Source organism: Protopterus annectens, chromosome 3.part1 (genome assembly GCF_019279795.1).
Source record: "Protopterus annectens isolate FY-2018-M chromosome 3.part1, PAN1.0, whole genome shotgun sequence".
NCBI lineage: Eukaryota > Metazoa > Chordata > Ceratodontiformes > Protopteridae > Protopterus > Protopterus annectens.
In genome coordinates, this window is record NC_056732.1 from 144416153 (window position 1) to 144437162 (window position 21010).

The 21010-nt window shown below is 39.6% G+C and overlaps 1 protein-coding gene across 2 annotated transcripts in view; it reads right to left on the bottom strand.

Annotated features, from left to right (window-relative positions):
• MPP7 (MAGUK p55 scaffold protein 7) overlaps positions 1–21010 on the bottom strand; it is a 1877075-nt gene that overhangs the window by 730753 nt on the left and 1125312 nt on the right. For both annotated transcript variants that reach the window (XM_044066673.1, XM_044066671.1), the window contains exon 6: positions 20649–20730. In XM_044066673.1, the coding sequence (XP_043922608.1) occupies positions 20649–20730 (82 nt within the window). The remainder of the gene's footprint in view (positions 1–20648; positions 20731–21010) is intronic.

Below are 21010 nucleotides of genomic sequence, written 5' to 3' on the forward strand. Positions count from 1 at the left end.
CAAGAGGTAACAGATGCCCAACATCTAAGTAAGCATTTAGTCATCATCCTCTAATGTTATAAAGGCCCCAATTTTACATCATCAGTGTATTTGGAAATCCAGTACTTTGTACAGGTTGGAAGGGTTGAAAACACAAAATTAATCAAGAGCGGACCAAAAAATTATCCCCGAGGAACACGCGATATAACAGGGGACCAATGAGAAAATAACCCATTGTATTCTTCCCATTAACCATCTTGGAACCCATTTAATAATGTAATGGTTTATATGCAGTTAATCTTATGTTTCATAATTATATCATGCAGGACACTGCAAAATACTCTTGCCAAATCAATATAGACAATACGCACTCCAATCCCCAACCAAGTGTCTTGCTCACAGGTTCATACGTTTACCAAAAAAGTGAAAGTTGATCTACCTTATGAAAGTCCAAGTCAGTTAATACCAATACTATTTATCTGTTTATTATGAATATTCATTGCTGCTAACAGACACCTTTCAAAGGTTTCACAAAAAAAACACAAAATACAAAAGTCGTCAGAGACTTATTGGTCCATATATGGGCACTATATTGTATCTTTCTTATACATTTAATTGGGCAACATGCCGGTTTCCAAGGTTAAGACACTTTATGTATTAAACAATATCCTAAACAGCATCACTAATAAATAGACAAATGCACTCCTAAAATCTGCAATATAATATCATTTAAGACATTTAAATTATTTTCTGGAAAATATATACTAAACATCCTAGGAATATCTTTACTATCACAAACAATCTTATCATTTTCAAGCTTCTCTTTAACATCCAATTTTCGTCCGAACCACAGTACCACAACAGCTCTCTTACACCTTTCCAGTACTATTAACTCACATCAAAACAACAGTCACATAGTATCAACCCTATTCTGAGACCTGTCTAAAGCATTCGACAATGTAACCCATCAAAAACTTCTCATAGAACTCGCCTCACTAGGTCTGTCTCACTCTTCTTTTTTCCTGTTTCCTTAGCTATTCATCTGACAGACAGAATGCCAGATGGAAACAAACTCTCTCAACCTTTCAACCTGTTTCAGTTGGTGTCTCACAGGGGTCTGTACTGGGTCCCCTACTTTTTAATATCTTTTACAAACAAACTTCATCCTGCCACTCATCATGCACAAATAATCTAATATGCTAACGATGTAACACTTGCATGTACAGCATCATCTTGCTAACTGAACTACAAGATATCACACACTTTCTCTGCGGTTGAATCCTGGGAAAAACAATCCAACCAATTTTAAATCCAAAGAAAACAAAACTCACACAACAACCCACCAAACAAAGTTACTCCTTTAAAATAACATCTTCTAATAACACAATAATCTAAACAGCAACTCGTACACAACTACTAGGGCCATAATGAATCATCATCTCAAGTTCGAAGAAAATATTTTGCAAACTATCAAAAATACCCACAAAAACTCGTCTCACTCTACTGGTCAAAATACCTTACTGACTCCACTAGAAAAACTTTAGTTATGGTCTACCTACTTCCATAATTGTTTTATGCCTTCCTGCCTCCCCTATCTTTTCTAACCTAACCACCACCTACCTAGCCAAGCCATCATCCTGCTATAACAAAATAGCAAAACTTGCCAAAAACAAATCACCTACAAAACACTTAAACGTCGGACCCTATAAAAACTAGAATGGCTCGAGTTTCCTAACTACTTAGTGTACACACTACTAACCACTCATGATCTCATATACACTCCAGAAACATGACCAGCTCTAATTAGCACTCTGCAACCTTACTGTCCAAATGGGACTCTCTGCTCCAGTGACAACTTCTTACCAAGTACCACTAGGTCACAATACTCAGCTTGTGACTCACTATACTCACATTATGTCTCAAAGATCTGCAATGACATTCTCTAAAGATCTAAGGCTAGTTGCAAACTACACCACATTTAAAAAGCTCCTTAAACATAATCAATATCAATCATGGATGTGCACATCTTTCACCTGGCTAAACCAGAATACCCTCTCAGTTCAGCCCATTTCATTCCTCAGCTTTCCCTGACCACTTCTCTACTCACTCACTCTCCACATCATTGTTGTCCCCTTAACAAATACCTAAAATAAATGTCTCCTCTATAATCAACTAACATCAGTACATCTTCCATTTCTTGCATCAATAGTTCTCAACTACTCACTAACTTAACATGTCTTTCTATTCTTAAAATGTGCCCAATACCTATCAACTGCATCCCTTTCATCTGCAGTTACACCTACTATACTATGATACTCTGATAATACTCTATTACCTAAATCATTCTTACTACATCTTTAAACTTAATTATTCTCTTTGATATACATTTCCTCATTTTTCTTTCCACTCTAAATGAGCCAATTAATCTGTACAAGTTTAAGCAATTACAACGTTTGAAAATCACCTTTCTGCACAACCCTGTAAGTCATGTTATTCTTTCTAAATAATACACTGTTTTTGTAAAATACTCAAAGTCTCTACAATGTTTTTATTATATACTAAAAATGCTTTGTACTGAATACTAAGCATTGTGCTGGAGCTTTTCTTCCCAACCCTCCTCCGAAAAAGCGCATGTTCCAGTCAAACTTTACTAGTCAACAAAGATAGCTAGATAGATAGATAAAATAAAAGGCCAACAAGTCCTATCCTGGTCTCTGTGCTGCAGTCAGATAATTATAAAATGTTTTAATGTTAGAATTTGAGGCTAACTTTATTTAATAACTTGGCTTTGTTTTCATTATCTCAATTTTTAATTGCTAACATACCCAATTAAACTTTTTCTTAAATAATTTTGTCATGTGAGTACTCTACCATGGGAAATAAAACTGTCCTTTGTGTACTTTTCTAGATGACTTATAGTCCATATGGTCAACATTGCAGCATAGAGAGATAAAGCCCTAACTATGGTCCAATATGACCACGGTTCGATTAGCAGCCCAGGTGTCCAAGAAGCTGGCAGGGAGGGATGGGTGTAGAATGGCAAAGGTGTTGCTAAAATTGATAGATACAGATCCAGTGTGGTTTTGTGTAAGGAAGGCAAAGATTTGCCAAAATTAACAGAACAGTGATGATCCAGATAGAAGCAGAATGTAATTAAATATTGCTATTGTTGGTGGATCTTGATGCAGAGAAAGCATTTAATAGAGTCAGCTGGGATTTCACAAGTAGATCAATAGAAAAATAGACTAATTGTGTTAATTAGGAAGATATATGATGAGTCAGAGGTAAGAAGTAAGATGGGAGTGTTCCTCTCTGACACACTTTGTTTAAACAGAGGGACCCGGCAGGGGTATCCTCTTTCCCCTTTGTTATTTACTTTACATTTAGAGCCATTGGCAAAGAAAACAAGGGCGTCACAAATGTAAGGATATAACTGGTATGGTAATCATGAAAAGTAAGCTTTACTTGTAGATGACATTATTTTGTGCTTGATAAAACAAGAAAAGGACATTTCGGTTTTGAGGAACACTTTGAGATCATTTCAAGCCTTTTGGGGATATAAAATAAATGAAGATAAAGCAAAGGTTATAGTGGTAAACTATGTATCTGCAAATGAAATGTTTCAGTATTACCCATATTTTTGTGGCTACAATAAGATGAAGCATTTAGGTGTATGGATTAAAAAGGACTCTGTCAAGGCAGCTAAGGATATGGAGGAAAACACTAACAAAAGGCAATACAGAGATTGATAAAATGGAAGCTCTTGTTTATGGATATGGACAATAAGACACAAACAGTGAAAATGTTTTTAGTCTCTTTAGTTGTATACACAAGTCAGGCATATTTTTATCAAGCAAAGCAGAAGTTGTGGACAATAATTAATAGTTCAAGGAATTTATTTGGGAGCAGAAGAGGGCAATAGTCAGGTGTGATAAGTTGATCCTCCCCATAGGATAAGGTGATAAGGACTATCTAAATTATGTGAATATTTTAGAGGTAAAGATACTTTAAAGTTGTGCAGCTAAGGCTCATATAAAAATGTACAAGCAGAAGGTTATAAATAAAAGTTGGAGTGTTCAAGAAATAAGGATTTTGGATATAGATCCTTATGAATAACAAATCTACAGAATACTATATTTATAAAGTTGCAGAAAGCATTCTAAGAACTAAGTCAACACAGGAATGGAGAAAGGAGATTCTGCCAACATGGATGACTACAAGTAGGCATACAGAAAATAGGCAAGAGTGGGCAGGGATTTACTAGATAAAACTGACAAAGGAACCAAGGTAATGAGAGCAAATAACTAAATAGGGGGAGATAACAGAGCGAGAAAAAGCCAAGCAGATGTCTGGACTGCAGGTTAGATACTACCTTCCCTACCAAGGATCAATATCAGAGTTAAGCAAAGCGAAAGCAATAAAGGAGTCCTAAGTGAAAGATCAGCTCTTGTAGAGTTTTAGTTGAATCCAGAACTGAGGCTGTTGTTGAAAATGGATTATTAGTACAACATATAAAATATTTCATGATAAGTTTAAGAATTAATCAGTGGAAGTAAGAAAACATTGGGAAGAGAGAGTCTGGAAAAGCAATTTACATGCAACAATTGAACGTAATTATGTATGGTTCCAAAGTATGCAACAAAGTCAAGGAAGGTTTGGGAATTTTACTTGGAAGTGTTTCCATATGTGTTTTTATGCCCCAAGAAGACTTCAGAGAATTTTTGCTCAGGTAGATAAATTCGGGATGTGCGAAGGAAGAGAGATAAATAACTGAGAACATGTTTTTTGGGAGTATAGTGACTTGGCAGATTTTAAAATTTCCCTACAGAGTACTCTATCAGAAATATTGGGGGGTGTGGGGGGGGCAAATAATTTAAGGAAATTATTTTTTGAGCTAGCGCACAGAATTTGATTTCTCTGTTCATAGTAAGGCCTTATTAAATTTAATGCTATTGGCTGCCAAAAAAGCAGTTACCGGAAAATCAAAATCTAAACCAACTGTAACTGAAGCACTGAATATTGTTAAAGCGATAAAGGAAATGATGGTTGGTTCTTTGGAAAAGGGAAGGAACAAATATAAATGGAAACTGTAAGAATAGTTCATACAGGATAATGTTTAGGAGGAGGACTGACATTTATGGGAAGGCAGGAATTGGAGTGAATGATGTTTCCTAGAATTGCATTCCTCCATCTATGATGACCAGTTCTATAATAGTCTGAAACAGGTTTCCTGAAGTGGAAACACCTGGCGGACCCTCCTCAGCAGGGTCACCCAATTTTACTAGCTGGAAAGGGAAGCCTGGGGAGACAAGTTCTTTGTGTCAAAGGCTACCAATAATCAGGAGATTTAAAGTGCTGCTTTTGGTGTCGATGCTGACTGCTGTCATGTTTAGTTGAGGGATAGGCAGAGATTTTAACTCCAGGATGCACTCCACCCAAGGGAGATGAAAAATGAAACACATCATTGGCTCTCATTTTTGGCAAGATTGGATGGGAGATAGGAAATTCAGCCTGGGGATCATGTCAGTCACCCTGCTAGACAGGGGTCCAGAGAAGTAAATATTGTGGGAAGAAATATCCAGGGATTTGTTATGGCTAGGCTTGCATACGTCCTAGGGCCAATAGTCTAGTACCAACCTATGAAGGACAAGTGAAAACATGAGCCCTCCCTAGTGAAGGGTGAGGTTATAACACAAACAGGAAATGGGGGGGGGCATTTATCAGACTTACCTCCAGAAAGGTGTGACAGATGTCTGCCCTCCCTCTCCTTAGTCTTTTGACCATGATCTGGCAAAGTCTGAGAGGTGTGTGTGAGACATTCCCACTGATCCTCAGTGCTAGGTGCTTTCAATCACCACCATTCTCCAGGTATACAAACAAGCCTGAAATGTTTCCCCTCTATGGCTACCGGTGGCTAGAGTGAACTGCTGGTATTTTTGGCAGTGCTTCACATCATGCTCCACTCCCAGTTAGCAGGGGTCTCCTTTAGATTACCGAACCGACACTTCACCGACACGCAGAAGACTGAGACGAACCATAAATAAACTGTACTATGTTCTTCATCTCACATTGCTGCAGTCCGAATCCCAAAGCAGAGGTAAGGGAGGATGGCAAAACTATAAAGCATTAGGAGCTGCCAACATGCCTTGTAATCCAGCCCTAGATTTAGAGTAAAGTGGAAGGTGGTAATGCTTAGAGAAAGTATGCACTGAACTCCAGTAGCTGCCTCCAAAATATCTTTAGTAGCCAATGGGAATAACAGAAAGCAATACAAAAACAAATCCACTTAGAAATAGTTTGTTTTGAAACTGGTTTGCCCTGAGAACCCAAAGCAAAAGAAACAAACAACTGCTGAGACTGCCTGAACCCTTTAGTTCTGCTCAAATAATATCGCGAACTGTCTGTGTACATCCAAAGTGTGCAAAATCCTTTCCCTTTATTTTGGGGTTTGCATAAAAAGTAGGCAAATGAATAGTTTTGGTTTAAAGCCACACTAGAAACCACTTTAGGCATAAAAGAAGGGTTACCTATCCTTGTGGAAAATTAAGAAAGGCTCAACTGCCATAAGGGCCTGTAATTCAGAAACCCTTCTATGGCCAACAAAAAGCAGTCTTCCAAGATAAATATTTCAACTCTGCCGATGCTGCAGGCTCAAAAGGTTGTAGAGTGAGTTTCTCCAACACAAAATTGAGATCCCAAGCAGGTATTCTTTGCCCCTCTAGAATTGCTTAAAACAAAGGCTGAGAAAATAATGGTGGGTCACAGTCATAGTGAGCCGAAATTGCTGCAGCATGAACCTTTATAGAGGAGAAGGACAAACCTTTGTCCAATAACTCAGTAAGGTATTGAAGTGCCACACTTAAATTAGGTTTAGAAACATCAAAGTCCTTTGCTGTACTCCAAAATAAAAATCTCCTCCATTTATCTTGTACTAGGCCTTCTGGCCTCCAAAATAACATTCAAAACTTGTTGTGGAAGCTGAGACCCTCCAGGGTTTAAAACAGAATATGCCAGGCTGTCAGATGTAGAGAATGAAGTTTGACATTGAGTAAATGACTGTTCTCTTGAGACAGCAGGTGAGGAATCGAAGGCAAAGGCCATGGAGGCTCCTGTACCAGACTTCTCAGTAATGGGTACCAGTGTTGCCAATCTGGAGCTATTAAAATCATGTTGGCTTTGTCCTGTCTGACCTCAGCAGTACCCTTTGGGAGGAGAGGCAGAGGTGGAAAGGCAGCATCCACTTTCCAAGCTGAGGATGAAACCTTTTTGTGCAAAACTTTGGCAGCTGGTAATTTTTGGGAAAAGAGACAGATCTATGGTCTGGAGTTCCCCTCCCAATCTCTGTCAATCTCTGGAATCCAATTTCCATCCAATTTCCACTGGGGATCCATAATTTGTCTGCTCAACACATCTGCTAAGGAGTTCTGTGCTTCTGGCAGACCTGCCTGAAGATTTAGCTTAAAGCTGAGGGAAGCACTGGCAGAAACCTTGCCTGAAGATTTAGCTGTAAACTGAGAGCAGTCACAAAATCATTGCTTGTCTGCATAGAGGATAAGAACTTGTTGATGTACCACATGACAGTTGTGTTGTCTGTTTGAATCAACACCTGCCCTGGAGAAGTAAACCTTGAAAAAGCTATCAATGCAATGGAGGCTAACATCTCCTTCAAGTTGATATGTGTATGTGTTGAAGTCTGGCAGGCCACGTCTTGTACCCATTTTCCATTTAGATGAAGTCCTTGTTTAGGTGACATTCCTGAGCCCACCCAAAAAAATCTTTGAATGCAAGGTATTATTTGAATGACAGTGTCCAAATCTTGGCAGTGCTGTGTCCATACATTCTTGAGATACCATTGTAGCTTCCTCATATGCAGTTTGGCATTGGGAAGTACCAGAATACAAGATGCCATGAACCCCAAGGCTTGAAGGACTGTTCTTGCAGTCAGCCTGGACTGATGAGACAACTGGTGGAAGTAAAGAGAAAGATTCTTTTGTTTGTCCGGGGTCAAAAAGGCCAACTGGGATGCTGTATTCAGTCTCACACCCAGAAAGCACATGTCCTGAGAGGGTACTAGACTGGACTTTAGGCATCTTAACACTGCCATCACATACTGTAAATGATGAAGAAGTTTTTCTTGGGCCAGTATCAGGCAATCGTCCAAATAAGGATAAATCTGTATTCCTCTTAGCCTGAAGAAAGCTACCACTGGAGCCAGAACAACACTCTAGTAGATAAGCCAAAGGGCAATGCAGAGAACTGATAATGTGAAGTCCCAGGCAACTGGGCCTGATAGGAACATGAAGGTAAGCCTCCTTGAGATCCAGAGTCACCATCCAGTGATCTTTGCCCAGCAGAGGTAAAAGCTGTTGTAACGCTAACATTTTGAACTTGGGAATGTCCAGATATGTGTTGAGGATGGATAAATCCAAAATTGGTCTCCACGTGTTTCCTTTCTTTGGTACTAGAAACAGAATAAAATCCTAGGCCACCTTCTGGCAGAGGGAAGCCTCTAGTCTTTGCTGAGGAGGAACGTCTGGCATGCCTTTGAAAGGAGGCAAGGTATGGAAATAAAACTTGTAACCCTGGTGTATGATATCCAATACCCATTTGTCTTGGGTAATCAACATCCAATTTTCCTTGAAGAGTGCTAACCTTCCTCCCAAAGGTGCTGCCAGGCAAGAAGGATCTGGCAGCTGAAAAGTAGGTCATTGGGCCTGGGATTGTGCAGGTGAACTCCTGTTTCTAGCCTGAAAGAACTCTGAGCTCTGAGACTGAGAATCATAAGAAGGATTAGCAGGCCAATTCCTACTAAACTGAGGCTGAACTTGCAAAAAATCTTTAACAGCCTGCATAGACTTAGCCTTGTCTTCCATTTTCTTCAAAACTGACTCCACAGGTGAACCAAATAACACATCAGACTGCAAAGGAGCATCCAAAATCCTTGTCTTAACATGGTCAGATAAATTCTGATCCTTCAACCAGGCGTGCCTAGAACTGAGCCAGTGGCAGACACCCCTAGAGAGGAGGCCTGCAGCATCAAAACCACACTGTAATGAATGCTTACCCACCTGTTCAGAGACATGCACCAAATCTTGCAATTCTTTACACTCAATGCCTTCCGCCAGAGCATCCACCTTAGACTTCAATTGAGAAAGAAGAAAGTTTTGATATTTCAACATATGAAACTGGCAATTCAAAGCCCTCATAGCTAAGGTAGAAGATGTATAGACCTTCTTTCCCCATCTATCCAAAGCTCTGGCTTCTTTATCTAGAGGATTTTTACAACAGAGGCCTTGACACCCTTAGGTCCCTGACTAATAGTTTCGACTCTTATAAAGATATTTATGAGCCTCAGGCACCCTGTAATACCAGGAGCAGGAGGCAGAGAATCAGGATTAAGTGAAGCCTCTGCAAACACATCTTCCACAACATCCAGAACAGGGGTATAGCCAGGGCCTATGCTGGGGTAACAGCAAAAACTCCTAAGCCTTTCCCTAGATCAGAGAAGTCCTGACCTTCCCCACTAAAATGTTCCCTCATAGAATGAAGTGTCTCTGAAAAAAAAAATCCTCTGGAGGAGAAGCAGAAGGAGTGGAATCATCTGCATCAGAATCAGAATAAGGAGAGTACTCCTGCAAGTCTTCAGCTGAAGACTCTGAAACATCCAAGCCTGCTCAAAACTTCCCAACTGGCTCTCACCCTAGGCCTCTTATCAGGAGGGCATAGAACCTCTAATCAGAGTAATTAAATCTTCTGCCATTTTAAGCATGTGCTTCTTAGGCACAGACCCTGCTGAACTAGGAGTGACACCAACAGAAGCTAAAACTGGCCTGCCTCTGGGAGAAGCCTTGGAAACAGAAGGAGAAGGCCTAACCACCCTAGGAGGAGGGAGTACAGTAACTTGAGAGAAGCCCCCTTCTGCCCTGCCTCCCTCTCCACCACCTCCTGCCTGCAAAAATCTCCCCTCCCCTGAGACAGAAGTGACTCATCTTGCCTAGGTTTAACTGCTTTGTCTTTGCACAAGACCAGCCTAGCACAATCTAAGAATACACAAAGAATGATAATCCCTATGCGTATCTGTTTTCCACAAGAAATACAGTTATTCACTTTTCTGACATCCAGTAAAACACTGAGGCAAGAAAAACCAAAATAATCTAATACTTTGGTATTCGGCCGACCCGAGGAGCGGGACTACCATATGTAAGGACTGCAGCAATGTGAGATGAAGAACATCGACCGACAGGTAAGTTGACCAAAACGGTGATTTGCCGACAGCTGAAAGACCGACAAGGGTAACATGTGAGCGCGACTCGGTATGTGTGCGATAGTGACGGATTTAGGAGCGGTCAGGTAAGTGTGCGATATTGTGGGATTTTGGGTTAGGGTGTGGGAAAGGTGAGTGTGTGGCAGTGTCGGAGTTAGGGTTCGGGTAAGGTAAGTGTGTGACAGTGAAGGACTGTAGTTTAGGGACGGGTTAAGTGAGTTAGGTTTAGAGTGCGGGTAGGGTAAGTGTGCGATAGTGACGGGCTTTATGTTTTAGGGTGGGTTAAGTGAGTTAGAGTTAGGGTGCAGGTAGGTTAAGTGTGCGATAGTGACAGTCTTTAGGTGTAGGGGTGGGTTAAGTGAGTTAGGGTTAGGGTGCGGGTAGGGTAACTGTGCGGTAGTGTCGGACCTTAGGGTTAGGGTTTTGGACGTTAAGGTTAGTGGATATGTCATTGTGTGTCATGTAGTTTACGTTGTTTGTGTCGGTGTAATGGTGTTCGGTTTTGTGAGTTGTCGGTTATTTGGGGTCAGTGTTTTGTGTGTCGGTGAATTGTCGGTTCGGTAATGTAAAGTAGACCCGTTAGCAGACAGAATGCTGATGTGGGTTCTGGATCATACTTTGGTAGTCATCTGGAAAGCTTGAAGGTGGGTCTTAAACAGTAGCTTGCCTTCACCAAGAATGCTGCCTGGATATCAAAAAAAAAAAAATTGGCTTTAACCACTGGCTAATTAACTTGTGTCAATATAATGGGATCCAGTATGTGCTGGCATGAGATGAAATGGTATACAAGATAACCTATTTGTCAGGGATGTCTTTCATTCTCACACCAGTGCTTCCACATAATGGTTAAAGCCTTTGTTGCCACCATAGCACCTTTTATAAGCACCATCCCCTACTGGACACTTCTGCATAGAAAACACACTCATATCTGGACAATGTCACAACAGCTCTACTCAATGACAGGGGTCTAAACGGAAAGATATCAGAACTTGAGGCCTTTCTGCAACTCAGACACATTCATACTAGTGTAGTCAGAGTCATGGTTTAAATGCAATAGCAGCACTCGCTCTGTAGCAGAGTTTAGCACCAACCACACCTTCAAGCCCCTGATTAACTGTGAAGGAGTATCTGCATCAATCAGAAACATCAGCTCACATCAAATTATCCATGATCCTAACTTGCAACTCCTGTAGATCCAAAGTATTCTTAAAATTCCAACTATTAGTTCATTGTTTGCTATTTATTTCTATTGATATCCCCCAAAGATAATGCAAATTACCTTAATACCGCTGAGGAGTTAAACCAAATACCTTCTTGCTAGGGGACTTCACTTATCCAAGCACTGACTTGCACACATACACCTCTAAAAATAGATATGATCAAAATTTCCAGTACTTCAATACAAATGCATTGGAGAAAATTGTAGAACTGCCCACAATAAGCTCTAATATTTATGACGTAGTCCTTACTAGCCTAACCCCTATCTGTAATCCCATCATGTATGCCCTCATCCCTGGTTAAGTCTGATCTCAAATTAGTCATTTTCTCTGTCAGGACTAGTGGTACCCACCCCACCTTCAATATAAATGTTGTTAGGGACCTTTCCAGGTCAAACTTAATTCAGTTTGTAGAAGACCTGCTCAAAAATTTCAACAATCACTCTCAAATGGACCCATGTGAGAGGGCTGCCACATTCACCTCCCAGTTTTACCAGCACCTGAACAGCTGCATATAAGAATATGTAGCCAACCTTCCTCTCCTCAAAAATATAATGGCAAATTCAGGAAGAAACTTCTATAGTAGACAGCTGCATAGAAAAGTCAGCACCTGTCCACCCAATATATAATGGTAAACTGAGGAAAAAACTTGCTGGCAGGACCCCCATATTAATAACATGTATAACAAAAAGAGGAAAATAATAAAACGTTAAGAAATCTCTATTTCCCTTAACTCATGACCACAATAAAACATGCCAACAAGGAGCGATTACAAAATGTAAAGACTAGGAGGTGCCGCTTGTTACAGATGCCAAAGAAAACTACAAAGTGTATTTAGTTATGTCAGGAAATTAAAGAATAAAGACCAACAATGCACTGAAGTCATCCACAACAATATCCCACATTCTGACCCCAAGGATATGGCAAATATATTAGCATGCAAATTTTGTACTAACTTTACCCCACCTATCTATACTACTGGCCCCACAATACCTGAACATTGAGTTTTCCTGAAATCCCTATGGACCAAGTCACAAAATCCAGAGAATCCCTATCAAAGGTTAACAAATAATATTTCCATAGGACATCTCAACATATTAGGGCTGCATTCTCGTCAGTGCCAAGTATGCACTACCCGAACCTCTGGTTAAATTGTTGAACCTCAGCCTCTTCAAAGGATTTGTGTCTGATGCCTGCAGAATAATCACCTGGGCAACTATAGGCCCATCAGCCTAAATGGCCTTATATTCAAAGCCATGAAACGTATCACAGTAAAACTAGTTTCTGCATCTTAAATGATACAGACCACAATCAGTTTGGTTTTGTGAAGGGCATGTCCCATCTTCTGAACTTAGTAAACTGCTTTGAAAAAAAATTATAGAGGCTGTGGAGAGTTGTTACTCACACACTGCTTATGTCAACCTGGCCAAGTCTTCTGACACTATTCTCCATGGAAGCATTACTGAAACATTAGACAAATATAATGTAAAAGCACACACTGTCCATCGGACTGCATAATGGTTATTCACTATATCCCAAGTTATAAAAGATGTTGGTACCCCCTCTGAACACAAAGTTGTTAGTAGTAGGGTCATCTACTCTTTGGTATTTATTTTGTAGACATCCAAGCCAATATTTCAGAAGTGTTTCTGACCGGGTTTGCTTTGTCACTTGGTGTTATCTATACCAGTGGTCTCCAACCACCGGGCCGCAGACCGGTACCAGGCCACCAGGCATGGAGGGAAATGAAAAAATGAATGAGTGTGTTTATGTGTCTGTTTGCGTGTGTGAGTGAGTGTGTGCATGAAAGTAGAAGAGTCCTTGTGTGTTTGTGTATGTTTCTGTCTGCATGTGAGAGTGAATACGTGCATGGAAGCAGAAGAATCCATGCATGTGTGAGTGAATGTGTGCATGAAAGCAAGAGAGACTGTGTTCGTGTATGCATGTGTGTGTGTGTGTGTGTGTGTGTGAGAGAGAGAGATTGAGAGAGAGTGAGAATGATCTTGTGTAAGTGAATGCATGCATGAATGCAAAAGACTATGTATGTGTGTGTGTCTGTGTGTGTGTGTGAGAGAGAGAGACAGAGTGAAGAGCAAGAGTGATCCCGAGTGGCAGAAGCAGCAATCAGGTTTGTGTACCTCTCGACCATAACACTCAACCTCTCATATAATAAATCTGGATTATACCTCTAAACCTCTTAGAGCAATAAATCTGGACAAAGCCAAAATAATGGCCCAAAAATAGGGACAATAAGTACTGCTCTTACAAACTTAGAAAGTAGATGGAAATACAGGTTTTGCATTACCATGTATTTTATGAAGGGTAAGAAGTCTGAAACTCAACTATTATTTTCTGACTTCAAACATCAATGATCTGCCAGTGATTTGCCAGAAAACAACAATTTTATGAGAAACAGACCAAAAATATGAAGTAAAATTCTGGTCGTTCTGTGAAAATCTGTACGGTTGAGAGGCATGAGGGACAGAACCAAATAACAGGGACAGATTTTAAATATTGCTCTTATAAACTTAGAAAGTCAATAAGTTTACCATTGGTTTATGTACCTCTCTACCATAGTAGATCAATGTTATGTTGTTAAGCAGAATGTACACTTTTTTTTTTTTGTAATTATTGCCAACTGTCTTTTTATTGTAGTTGGGAGCTTTTCTCCCCAGGTCTTGGGTGAAAATGGACTTTTAGTCCAGTCGGGCCTCCCCAGTAAACAAATGTCAAATAAATAAATGTTATGCACTTTATTATGTGCGCAATGGCCGGTCCATGGAAAATTGTCTTACATAAAACCAGTCCTTGCTGCAAAAACGTTTGGAGACCGCTGATGTATACTGACTAAGCAAAAGCCTTTAATACTATTTCACATAGATCTACGTACTGTTGCAGCATTGAAGAACTATAGATATAATCCATTTTGATCAATGGCTAACTGAATGCACATATTGTGTTTCAATAAAAGGACATCTTCCTGTGCTGCCTGGAGTCCTACAGGGCTCAGTGCTTGGCCCCTTTTTTATTCAAGCTATTGGTTACAATCAGTCCTATTAATAATCACTGCTGGCAAGCAAAGTATGCAGATGATTAAGATTTTATATTAGATTGTAAAGGGGATTTCACACCAATATCTGAATTTTTTCATTAAGTTTTACTTGCACTAGAAAGGCCAATGTGAATTTCAGCCAAAATAAGTGTGAAGTAATGTATTTTGAAGGCCCAGTCCTCACACTTAATTTATCTCTTAACGATGTTACCTTACATGAGACAATCTATTACAAAGACTTCTGAATATTTATTTCTTCTGACATCTCTTTTTCTACTCATGTAAACAATATCAAGAAACGCGCCCATTTAATTAGTCATATCTTTAAATCACTATCTTTAAGAGATGAAGAAAGTTTAGTACACTTGTATAAAATGTACATTCATCCAATACTAGAATACAACATAGCATACTTTGTTCTTATAACAGGACCCAGCTTGCCTTACTTGAAACAATTCAGAATAAATTTATGAAAAGAATATTTTCTATTTGACATTTAACTTATATAAAAAGATGCAAATCTTCAAAATTATTTTCACTGCACTTCAGGTATACTAGAAAGCTCTTAATGCTTATATCATTTTTCATGATGATATGTTACAAGTTATTAATATTGTCTCTCTGTCCAATAATTCAACAGAACATAGGTATGACAATATAAATTTTGCTATTCCTATATGCAGAACTTCTCTCAGAAGTAAATTTATAACACAACTGATTCCTAGACTATAGAAATGAATACCTGCCGATGTTAGAATGTCTCCTAGTATCACTAGTTTTAAATCTAACTTAGATCGTTAGATGGTTGATAATGTCTATAATGTTTTGCTTAAGGAGGCAGTGATCCTAGGTGGCACTCTAAGACCTGAACACTTTAAAGAAACTTATGGTGACTGTAGCTAGGCGTGATTAACTGCACATTCAATTATACTAAATGACTCCAGCAAAAGCTGGAATATGCACATGTGCCTAGTTTAACGAAAATGGTCTCAAGTTAAATGCAAAAAAGTGTTGGCAAAAAACTGCTCCCAACTCCTATGTTATAAATGGTACTTCTCTTCAGAAAGACACTGTCATAAGAGACCCGGGTACTTATGTGGACAATCTCATTCGATCATTATGCGTCCACCAAAGTCAGAATATACTTCTATGTGGGACAATTAACTTCTAAGTGAATATCAAGATCCAAAGAAGTTATCATACCACTGAACTCTTCCACTATTAGACTCATCACTGAATACAATGCCATATTTTGTACAAACAAATCCAAGTGTATCATTCAACACAGTTGAGATTTTTAACCAAGAAAATCCAAGGTAAAGAAGAATTTATACCACGGTTATCACATATTGCCCTGCCTGATTTGGGAGTGACCACTGAAGTGTTTGAAAAGACCTTTTAAATATCACTGCTAAGTGTATATTGGTTGGGGTCCCTATCAAATAATTGAATGTACACATTGTTGAATGTGATATGGTTGAACCCATATCAGTGACAATGCGTCCACCGAAAACAAAAACAACACCTGCAAACATCACAAAAACTGCTTTTGCATGGGGGCAAGCACCTCTGCACCCCAACACCCCCTGCTAATTATACATACCAACTTGGAGATCGCACTACAGTGGGGAAAAGGGCAATTTTCTTGATCCCAACCATAACACAATCTCAATCAGAATGGTTCAATGGACCGCATCGTCAATGATATGGGTTCTAAGCACATTACATTAGACAATGTGTCTGTTCAATAATTCTATATGGTTAACATGTTATAATTCCCAGTGATCACTTACCTAGAATTTACCAGTGTTCCTATACCATTTTTTATACATTAAATATAGAAATTTTTCTGTGGCCAAAAGTCAGGACAGGGACATGAGTTATGGGAGCTGCCAAAAAGGAAGGACAGTCTCAGAATCTAAGATCTTCCTTTCCTACTGCAGAAATTACTCTGTATTCTATTTTTAAAATCTACCTGCTCATTACACTCCCAAAACATATGTTCTTAGTTACCTCCTCCGTCCCCATCACACCACCACCATTTGCCATCTACCCGAGAAAAAAATTTTTGGAGTCTACTTGCAGTATAAGATTATCTACACAAACATGTTCCAGCAAAAATCTTAAATTTTCTATAATCTGTTGCATATTTGGGAGCCATAAATATTTCCCCCTATTGTTTCTTTGTGAATTGCACAGCTAATCTCTTTTCCCAATCTTTTCTGACCTCTTCTGATTGATTCCTATAGTTATTTTGCAATATTTTATATGCTCTACTAATTATACATTTATTTAACAGCAGCCTCTGTTCTAAATTCAATTAAAAACTCAACCATTGCAGGTCTTTCATTAGGACTGCCCTATCCCTTACTATTTGTCTACACTCTGATATCAGTCATTGATACATAAGGCAAGCGCTACCCTGCAATCCAAATGTCTTGTTGGCCTCTTCTCATTCCTTTTCTAATTATTTGCTCCTACTACCTTGGTTCCTCTGCTAGTTTCCTCCAGTAAATTCCAGCCCCCTCTTGTCTATTCTCTGTAGTCTTAATTGCAGTCATCCCTATCGTTAGAATCTCCTTTCTCCATTCCTGTGTTGACTTAGTTCTTAGTATACTTTTTGCTACTTTATGAAGATAATATTCTGTATAACTGCAGTTATTCACTTTAAGGATCTCTGTCCAAAATCCCATTCTTCCCTCTTTCTTGAATTACACCCTTGATTCACCACCATCCCTTTCCAATTTGAATTGTAGCTCTAAAATATCCCTTCAAATCAGGTAATCCTAAACAATACAGAATTTTGTTTTGAAACTAAATGAGAAGACAGAGTGGACATTAGCAGCAGACAGTGGCTTGAAAGGGTGGCTTTCATCTGACCAGTTGCCATCATGCTAGTGCAGGCTTGTGTGACATTGAAATGTCCAGAACAGGGGCTGTGGGCTTGGCGATCCCACACCACTGGCAGCATTCCCTCATTAGTGCGTGGGTGGAAGAACGCACATGTATGGTTAGAATGGAAGGTTTTCTGTAGTGAGATGGGAGAGCTAATGGCAGCAACCGTGGGTGGGGTTAGGGTTTCATTAGCTAGTCCCTCAGTGCGCGGATGTCAGCAGGAGCACACACCATCGCTACACCTGCCCATATGATGACCCCTCAAGGCGGTTCCTGCTTTCATGCTGGGGATCACCCAGTACAGGGAATTGAATAAGCTCAAGACCAACCCACTGCTTAAAGACAAGCAATACCCCAAAATGTTACCATATGTAGTAGTCCCCAATCTGTGACCCTTACCCAGAGGTTCTACTTACTAGCCTACAGTAACTAATAAAAAAATTCTCCTTACTTACAGCAATAGTTCCTATTTCTTGGCCCACTCAGAAATGACTATCAAAAAAGAATCCATCACTCATCCACATATTTGAAATGCCAAAGAAAGAAATGAAGGAAACCCAACAACCTCAAACAACTCCATTCTTTACAGACAAGTTCCCAGGGAATGCCCATTATTAATTACTCACTTATTTCATGATTCTAATGTGCTTGAAAGTCAGATGCTATCTGCCCTCAGACAACCTCAAACTTAAAACATATTCAAGAAAAATCTCCACACTCATCTCCTTAGCTCTTATGTCTATCCCTTCATCTCCTTAGCTTTTATGTCTATCCCTGCTCTTCCTCACTTGGTTAATTTTTTTCTCCCATTTCTCCTCTCATTAGTAATGCCAGGATTTTGTGTTTTCATAACAACTGATATGAATCCTTAACCTCTTCTTTTTTGTAACTTTGGTCATACATTTTTAGCAATGCAATCCCCCAGCCCACTTTTACACTCCGTCATCTAGATTTTAACACATTTTAATATTTTTAGATCTCTGTCAACATTTAACTCTTGATATCCTTCTCATGTTGTGCTCCCGTTTTCACGTTTCTACAACTCTTTGTCCAAAGGTGCATCTGGAATCTCAGACCTAACATGTTCTAATCAAGCATTTCTATAAATAACAGAACCTGAGATGGCCAACCCTGTTTGATGCTTTCAAAGCATCAAAAGCACAAATGCTTTGCAACTTCAGAATAGTAGCTGCAGATGTCCATCAATTCTTTGGACAAAGCTCTATACTCCATCCCTTACAGTTTTTCCCTCATCTGGTCCAGCAATATTTCCTACCTAACTGTATGAAACTGGCAAATGACAGCTTATAGCTGTCATGGCCAGGGTGGTGTAAGTATGTACTTTCTTGTCAAATCTATCTTAGGTCCCCAATTATTTGTCATTTAGCGCGGAGTTCCTAGAAGTGCTGCCCTTAGCTACCATAGGACCCTAAGTCACCACTTCACAGTCAGCAATAGGATTACTAAACAGAGGTTTGTGGGAATCCAGGACCCTACAAAAATGGTCTCGTTTCCTAGGAGAGGGTGGTTGGGAATCAGGATGCAGTCTTTTTAGATTGAGGTTAGTCCTGAACATCCCAATGGAAAAACTATCTCATTTTATGGAGTGTTTCCCCAAAAGTGAAATCCTCAGGTGGCAAAGCTGAGGCAAGATTATTATCAGAATCAGCATAACAGCCAGGTGAAATTTGTTCTACATAAAACAATTCATCACCAGAGTCAAATAAATCGGAGGTATACTGCAAGGGAGGTTGATCCATCTTTTTCCAAGAACAGATTCTGAAGTAGCAGAAAGTGTAATAGCACTGTACTGTCTTGAAGTCACAATCTGAATGAGATCCTCAGACGTCTAAGTAGGTCCTGCTGGTAATGCCTGTTGGGGTTGGGTGCCAGAAGGCCTAGGCTGAAGCAAGTGAAAAAAAAAAATCCTTTTAGCTTTGGCCTTAGGCTTAGGGGGTCAGACAAACTGGGACCAAGTCATGAGCAGTCAACTGACAACCCTTTGGTAGATTTAGGGATACCACCCTTCCTATCTGATGACCTAGTGTCAGAGTTGGAAGCTAATGTATGCAAAGCAGCCTAGGACTCAACCAATAACCTATGTCCTTCAACTCTTGTGGGCTGGAGATATGATGAACTCCAAAGTGTACTTGGCAGAGGCGCACCATCAGTCATCCGAATGGACTGTGAAAGCGTTTTCTGTCCTCTGACAATCATGAGGCTGGGTGGAGTGGTTGATGGCGAAGCTATGCAGTCTCAACTCTAGTATGTTTTGGATGCTTCTCCCTGTGCTTGCCGCAGGGGTTGAAGTCAGAGGAATTGATGGATGCGATAGTAAGTGAGAATCCCTGATGCCCTTCATCTAAAAACTGAGCTAAGGATCTGGCCTGATGTCAGATGATATGCTTATTGAAGTCAGCACAATGGAGCCAGTTACGTACATTGCTGTTCCAGACCCAGGCAAAACAAAGAGAATGAAAGCCCCAATGTGGAATTTGTTACCCAAAATCAAGTCACGCATTACTCCTTGTACTCATCTATTAGCAACAGACAATGAATGGCTCCCCAACAAGGTATGCAGATTAATGAAGAACTCTAGTTCAGCCTGACTGACGCGGTCTACAGAAGTGGATGCTTCGAGCTCCAATACGAGGAAGAGGAAAGAGCTTTAAGATGGCATTGACCAATGACCCTTCTACACAGATGTGCTGACATCACGAGCAGGGCAACTACCAGCCCAAGAGGAGGGCTAAAAATCTCTAGTATTTGGGCTGAATAAGCAGTACCATGACAAGGATAACCCAGACTGTTAGAACTGTAACACTGAAGCATGATGAACATCTGCTATGTGTCACACATGCCTAGATACTTAATCTATGTCGACTCTTTAATCACTACACTTCAAGTATAATTTCTACTTACAAATGTTTACTATAATCTCTTTGCTCTCACTAAACATGTTTTGGAGATTTTCTCCCTAGGCCTCCTCTAAAAAGGGGTCTTGCATGACTCAGCTGGACCTTTCCAGTAACCAGTTAAGCACTGTACTTTTAAATGACAAACCATGTGATTAACAATAATAAACTAAATTATATAAAACTGCTGTTTCATAACTTATGCAACAAAGAAAGAATTTCAGTCACCTATGTCTGGTAGGCCACAAAACAGTATAGCTTTGAAAATATAAATAATATATTAATTAGACAGAGAGGTACTTATGAAAAAAATTCACATTACTCACCACTTCTGTCTGCAGCACCTCCATGCAAAATTCTTGCTACAACAATGGCTCCTGTGTGTTCCTCCTTTTTTATGGTTGCTCCCTATTAAAGAAAGTACATACAGGTTCATATATAGGTATAATTCTTTCAGTAACAATAACATTTTCTCTTTTTTTTTTTCTCTAAAACAGATCTTCTTACCCTTACTCATCCAGAGTGATGTCAGCATAACAAGTACACTTACTGCCCCCAAATAACTTCTTATTTTACTGTGTCTTCAGACGGTGTCATGTGTTCATTTATCCAGCTGTGGTTAAATGTTATCTAGTTCCTTTCTCTTTTACAAAAACAAGTGTATCAGAGGTATATTGAATAAAAAAGA